This window comes from Vicia villosa, linkage group LG2, assembly GCF_029867415.1.
Source record: "Vicia villosa cultivar HV-30 ecotype Madison, WI linkage group LG2, Vvil1.0, whole genome shotgun sequence".
In the NCBI taxonomy this organism is placed as follows: Eukaryota; Viridiplantae; Streptophyta; class Magnoliopsida; order Fabales; family Fabaceae; genus Vicia; species Vicia villosa.
This window is the reverse complement of record NC_081181.1, coordinates 102,969,482-102,977,191: the sequence shown is the minus strand read 5'-3', so window position 1 is coordinate 102,977,191 and position 7,710 is coordinate 102,969,482. Positions and strand designations below refer to the sequence as shown.

General features: G+C 39.1%; 1 protein-coding gene across 1 annotated transcript; it reads right to left on the bottom strand.

Annotated features, from left to right (window-relative positions):
• LOC131649698 (uncharacterized) lies at positions 1–828 on the bottom strand. Its single transcript, XM_058919453.1, has one exon. It carries the CDS (start codon positions 826–828, stop codon positions 1–3), a length of 828 nt encoding a protein of 275 aa, XP_058775436.1.
• Positions 829–7,710: the final 6,882 nt, after the last annotated feature.

Sequence of the window (7,710 nt, the reverse complement as noted above, 5' to 3'; positions counted from 1 at the left end):
TTAAAACTTCTCTTTTAGACACATATCATTCCACATGGTTTGATGTGTGTTAACCAAATCCCGCACATTTAAGATGTCCTTCATGATCCAAGAGGTAGTAGTGTTTGGCTGCATCTCAAAGATGTTACGGTTTTTCAGAAAATACGAATGCACCCATTTCACCCATAAGCTCTCCGGTTTATTGCAAATATTCCAAAGAAGCTTAAGCATAGTACAGGCATTCCAAGTCTTTAGCTTAATTATCCCCAGACCTCCATATTTTAGTGGTTTACATATCGTCGACCATGCAATAAGGCTCTTCCTACTAATTGTGTCTTTACCAGTCCAAAGGAAGGACCTACAAATGGCGTCAATCTTGCTAATAACAGCTTTAGGGAGTGGAAAACACATCATCAAATAGTTAGCAAGAGCAAAGGATATACTCTTGATTAATTGCAATCTCCCAGCATATGTTAAGAGTTTAGCCGTCCAAGAGCGCGTTCGTTGAACAATCTTATCAATCAGCCCCATGTAATGGTGAATGGAAAGCTTCTTACAAGTGATAGGCACACCAAGGTATTTAAAGGGCAAAGATTCTTCTTTGAAGCCAGCTAACCTAAGCAACATGTCTTTCATCTCAGGGCTGACTGCACCAAAGTACATGTTGCTTTTAGATTTGTTCACCTGCATACCTGTGGACTTCAGAAATTTATAGAGAGCTGCTAACAGAAGGTCCACAGAAGTAAGATCACCTCTAGATAGGAGCAACACATCATCAGCAAACATCAAATTTGTAAGGTTCAGTTTAGCACATTTTGCATGGTGTTTGAACCTAGTATCATCTTGCATTTTATGGAGGCATCTATGGAGGTATTCCAAAAGGATAGCAAACAGGTATGGGGAAATAGGATCCCCTTACCTAATTCCCCTCTTGGCAATAAGAAGATTAGAGTGAGCTCCATTTATATTAAATCTATAGGAGACAGTGGTAAGGCTTTGCAAAATCCACTTAATGAATTGGGAAGGAATGCCAATTTCATACATAATAGTCTCAAGCGCCAACCAATCAATCATGTCGTATGCCTTCTGAAGGTCAATCTGTAACATACATCTAGGAGGACCCTGCTAAATGTTATAGCCTTTTAGGAGTTCATAGGCCAAGAGAATGTGGTTATGGATTTGCTGGCCAGGTATGAAAGCTGCCTGATTAGAGCTCACAATGCTTCCAATAACCCGACTCAGCCTTGCGGTCAAAATCCTAGAAATCACCTTATAGACAGTAGAGCAGACAGATATTGGTCTGAAATCCCTAACATACTTGGCAGAGCTACTTTTGGGAATAAGAGAGATCAAAGTACAGTTGAAAGCTTTGTAAAGTTTACCTTTAGTGAAGTATTCATAGACAGTAGCAAGTAGGTCCATCTTGATGATGTTCCAACTAACTTTAAAGAACTTTGATGTTTAACCATCAATCCCAGAGGCAGAATTGTCAGCAATGCCTTTTAGAGCATTGAAGACCTCATCTTCAATGACTAGCTTGACCATCTCATTCCTTTGATCTCCATTCAGCTGTGGTCCTCTTCTCAAGGCATCAGTATCAACAAAGTCCAAATTAAGCTCCCTAGTTCCCATGAGTTTACCATAGAAGTCCAGTGTTAGACGCTGGCCTGAGGATCTAGAGGGGGGGTGAATAGATCTCACAGAGTTTTTTGGAATTATTTCGAACTAAAGCGAAAGCGGTGCTGAATCGACTTGCGTCTATTCCGGACCGTTATTGCAAGGGTCGTATATGTGACAAAACCACAAGATAATTGAGATTAATGATGAAGTGATATGTTATCGAATCAATACGTTTCACAGATGAAAATCAATTATCTTCTAAATTGACAAACTTTGGTTTGCAATGCAGTAATAATGGAATAAGCAAAACGACAAACACTTGGTGATAATGTTCAAATTGATGGTGATTCAAGATGTGGTGAATTGTGATGTTTATGCAGAACTTTAATTCACAATTTTAACACTTGAATCGTTAATCAATTTTGCAATTATGACCAAATATGAACAGAACGTAAATGAAAAGATAAAAGCGACAAGAACACGATATTTGTTCAGGCAGTTCGTCGATCGTCCTCGCTACGACTACGTCTGCCCCCAATTCCAAATTGAAATTGGGAAATCTTCCATTAATGTTGAAAGTAGTATATACAAAGAAGAAAGCAAAGCGATAAACAATAAACCAAATTTGTCGATCCTTTGAATCTTCTTCCCCCTTAATCTTGAGTCAGATCAAGGTGATCCAAGAGCTTCACTTGATCCCTTTTCTGCAGTGTCTTGAATTGCCTTGAACCCTTGTTCTTCAATCTTCACACTCAGATGGATCCTCGATGAAACCTCTTGATAAAAACCCCCAAGAAACACCTATCTTAGAGGACAAAACCCTCGGATTTTATTCACCAAAAACCCCACAAATCTTCACCCACTAGGAATCTTCAATTCCGTTCCATGGACGTTATCGAACTCGATCACTAACCCTCAACGCAAGAATGATTATGTGTAATTGTGTTGGAGATGACGAAGAACGAAGATGAGAAGCCTTTGTGTATCTTTCAGTCGTTGGTGTTATTTTCAATAATTGAGCCTTGGACAATATATATGAGTTGCTGGTATGTTGGAGCAGAGTGAACACATGATTTGGGAAGTTTTTTGCAGATAGGTCGACCTTCCTTGGTGCTTAGGTCGACCTAACAGAGGTAAGAATGAGTCAGAATGAATTTGTTGCCAGTTGAGTCGACCTATTGCTAGGTTAGGTCGACCTAGAATCAGTTAATTCAGCTTTTTGAAGAATTCTTCAGATTAGGTCGACCTGTGGATGTGAGTGGGTTGACCTAACAGTGATATGACAAAAACTCTTCAGTTTAGGTCGACCTGGGAGTGTGGTTAGGTCGACCTACTTGTGGTATTTCTGAAACTTTCTTGTTTTCTTAGTTTTGAGTCGACCTAGATATATTGCAGGTCGACCTGATTTGTCTTGAATAGCCAACCTAGCATTTCCTTGAGTTCTTTTGCTTAAGCCTTGTTGTTTGTTTGCTTGTGGAGTTTGCCATGGATCAAAAACTTCTTTGTGAATGTGACCTTGTATTTACATTCTCCCCCTTTTTGATGATGGCAAACACTCAATGACATCTCATGATGGCAAACAATCAGTGACATCTCTAGCAGAACAAGTAGTGATTGCTCCCCCACAAGTAGTGATTGCTCCCCCATACTCTCAGCATCCATAACTAAGCTCCCCCGTACTCTCAGCATCCATAACTAAGCTCCCCCGTACTCTCAGCATCTATTCCCCGTACTCTCAGCATCTATCTTCCCCTTTGACAACATCAAAAAAAAGAAATGCACGAGTAATAGAAACAAGAGACAGTATAAAATAGATAAGGCAGGAACGTAGCACACATAATCGTTAACAGAAGCAAGTAGAGGTGACATAATATCCAAAAAAAAAAACTTTTAATGTTACAACCAAGCACACATAATATTCAGACAGATTTAAAAGAAAAAAACTAAATTAAGTACTTAGAAATCTTTAGTAAATATTCATGACAATGATGGAATGAGATGTGATGATATGATGGAGTGAAAAGATATGCATCCTAACGCCTTCCCCGTCTTCCTCTTCCTCTTTGAAATGTTTGAGGACGATCTTCTTCAACTTGTTCCAACAGATCAAGCACGGAGTGGTTTAGAGTATTGAAGCTTTGACTTATGTTGGCATGACGATGCAATGTTGTTTCCTCAAACTGATTCTGTCTTAGAGTCAAGTTGGAGGCAAAAGTCTCAAAATCGCTTTTGTGGTCTTGAACCAGGCTGTATAGTGATTGATATTGACATTGTTGTTCGTCATATCGATCTTGTTGGAGTTGTTGCATGTTCTGGAACTGAAGCTGCTGTGTGTCGAAGTGTTGTTGCTGTAGGAGTTGCATATTTTCAAGCATGGAGATGATGTTGGACTGATCCGGCGGAGGTGGAGCAGTGTATCCCCAAGGAATTTCTTCCTCTTGAGGAGGTACATATTGCCAATTTGAGTCCGTGTCATGAGCTACATCTTCCATGGTGTGATCCTCATCATTTGCTATTTCTTGATCATTTCCTTCTTCTTCATTCCCTGCAATGTGACCAAATTCCGTAGAATCATCATAGTTGTAGATGATCTTTCCGGTTCCCTTTTGAATGAGATAGTAGGTTTTCTTATTTGGATCCCAATGGTATCCCATGAGGGTTAAGGTTGTTTGGGAGAAGTCTTGATTCTGTTTCATGTGAATGTAGGACAATCCATCGAGTTTCATGCCAAAATGGTTCACGATTGTTTGAATGATTGAGCCATAGCATAGAGCAGTAGTCTTCTGCTTTACCTCTTCAAACTTGGCAGTAAGAAAGTGTGGCCAGTGCACACGTGTCCTGTTTTGAATCAGGTACATTAACACAACCTCATTTCGTTCCATTCTTGAGAATCCGCCTGCTCGTGGTCGAATAACTCTTGAGATAATCCAGTTGAGGAGCCTAGGATCTCTTTTTAGGTGACCGGCTGTGATGGATTCATTTTGCTTGTCAAAGATGACAGGGTCTTTGAGAATAGATTTCATGTAGGCGACATGATCATAGTTGGCCGGAAAGTCACCGTCTTCTATACGAACTTCATCTCCTAAGAGTGTAAGACCAAAGATACTTATCCAGGCTCGTTTGTCAACAATATGGGATCTCGACCCCATCTTAAACCTAAAATTACAACCTTCCTCTCTTGTGAACCCTGCATAGAAAGCCCTAACAATGTTTTCACAATACGGTGTGGCACACTCCAAAAGGGGGTGAACATTTTGATGCTGAACAAGACTGACAACATCAGGAATGTGCATGTGCTTAGCAACATGTTGATTATAGATATATTGCTTGACTACCTTCCTCTTCATTTTCCATTTTTCAAAATTTTCTTTGCAATCAGGATGAACAAGGGCTACAGCACTTACCGGTTGAGAGGATGATCCAAATGCGATTTCCTTTCCCTTTCTTGATTTTGGAGGCATTCTTGCTGATGATTTGTGTGAGAGGGATGATTTTTGACAACCTTTGGGTTTGAGGAATTAGGGTTGGCCGTACACAATGATGTGAGAATGAGTGGGAAAGAAAAGAGGAATGATTATGAATGAATGGGGATGGGTCGGGTCGACCAACAGACCCAAATTTGGGAATTTTTGAAGCAGTAGGTCGACCTAAATGAAGGCTGGGTCGACCTAACAGAGAAGCCTTAAAAAAATTGCAGATTAGGTCGACCTAAAAAGAGGGTAGGTCGACGTAACTGGGCATTTTTGGTTTCTGCTGAAAGTTTTCTTCTGTAGGTCGACTCAAATACAGGTTAGGTCGACCTAAGTTGCTTCAAATGTTTGAAATGCCTTAGGGATGTTACTATATGATGCATTTATGCTTAGTTGCTTGCTTGTATGCCCAAAGAATGATATGTTATGAATGGAGATGATAGACACATATATGTAATTGAGATATATAGATAAACATATATGAAGTCACTATAAGCATGTTAATTGATAGCATATTATAGTATCAATAAAATTTTTGGAAGTGAACAATAAACATGTTACCGCTTTCTCAATATGTAGGTGTTTTGTCATCATTGTGTGGAATCCTCTTGTCAGTGTGCCATACTCCTAGATTTGATGATGAATTGTCTTGATAGAATGTTTCATAACTTGATTGCTTGATTTTGCGAAAAACTCATCTAGTATCGATTACTTGATGTTCTCCCGGATGCGGGACAGGGTCCCAAACAATATTCTGCTTAGAATAGGTTTAAATTTCCTTGCAATGCAACTTGCCAATTGCACATCAAGTAATGCGACCTTTGTGTTTTTCGGGTTAACTTGTATTTGTGATGTATCTTATACATTAGTGGTGGCCAGGTCACCTACATTTCCTTTGCCAAGAATAGTTCTTCATAGATGACATACCAAAAAGTGATATGTCTCCCTTTATGTGTCTTGAGCATCAGCTATCAAGGAACCACCACCTTTCGGCGATGTCAAGACACTTTTCCTGCAAAATTAATTTAGAATAGAAGGTCCCCAATCTTCATTGGGTCCTAGGTGGTGAGTACAGAAGTTGTTGCACTTAGGCAACCATTGAAATACTCCTTTAGGAACTAAAATTCTCCTAAATTTGCATTTTTCAATGATATGTCCCTTTTTGCAACAATAATGACAGGTAATATGATGAGAATATGCTGTTTTGCTAGTTGATACTTTTGGTACAAAAGTGTATTTACTATATAAAGGAGTATACGATCTTTTGAACTTATTTGGATCAACCGCAAAAGTCACTTTTGGTTGTAGAGCCTTGTCTAACTTGGCTTTTAGATCTCTTACTTCTTTTTGCCAAATGTGACATGTCTCACAACCAAACCATGATGTAGGATCTATTTCAACTTTATCCTTTTGAATGTCTAGCATAGATTGTTTTAAAGCTTCCATATCCTTTTCGGTTTTCTCAACTTTTGATTCAAGATATGAAAAGATTTTCTTATTTGAGGCCAAAAGTTTGAAAGCTTTAATTGCATCTCTATGTAATTCTTCAAAAGCAAGTTTTAGTTGAGAATGAGATACCTTATCTACGAGTTCAGGTTTAAGATGACTTACAACTTTCTTTTTCTTGTGTTGATGAGCCATAAAACATAGGTTTGCTGATTTTTCTTCATCGCTTGATGAGCTTTCACTAGATGAATCACTTTCCCATGCTATGTAGGCTCTCTTAGATTTGTTATGACCTTTGCTTTGGTTCTTCTCTTTTTCCTTCTTAAGGTATGGACAATCCGGTTTGTAGTGACCGGCTTTCCCACAATTAAAGCAAGGGCCTTTGATTTTTCCTTTGTTGTCGTCATCTTGTTTGAACTTGTTTGATTGCTTTCTATAGTTGATCAAGCCTTTGTCAGAATGTTTTGCTCCATTTTTCTTTAGATATTTTTTGTATCTTCGCACAAACAGTCCCATTTCCTCATCATCGGAGTCTTCGTCATCACTTGTATCACTATCCTCTAGCTCTTGTCTTGAGGTCTTGGAGCTTGAAGCTTTTAGAGCTATTGACTTCTTCTCTACCTCTTTCTCCATGTTCTTTTCTTTCTTTGCCCTTTTCTCATGCATGTCAAGGCATTTAAGGTGTTGTTCATGTTCCTCTAGTTTACCAAAAAGAGTGGTAATGTCTAAGGTATTTAGATCATTTGCTTCCTTTATTGCTGTAACCTTGGGTTGCCATTCCGTGTTCAAGCATCTTAAGATTTTGTTAGTAGCAACTGCATTGGAAACAGGTCTATCAAGAGAATTTAACCGATTTTTCAGGTGAACGAATCTCTTCTGCATGTTTTCGATGGATTCGCCATCTTCCATGTGGAAGAGTTCGAACTCTTGAGTTAACGTATTGATCCTAGCTAGTTTGACATCATCCGTTCCCTCGTGGGCAACTTGCAATGTGTCCCACATAGCTTTAGCGGATCTACAATGGGAAACGCGATAGTATTCATCAACTCCTAGAGCTGAGATTAGAATGTTTCTCGCTTTCCAATCGTATGCATATCTCTTTTCATCTTCAGCATCCCAAGTATTTTCTGGTTTTGGAACAACTGCACCAGCTGCATTTGTCATGGTGATCTGAAAGGGACCATTGACAATAGCT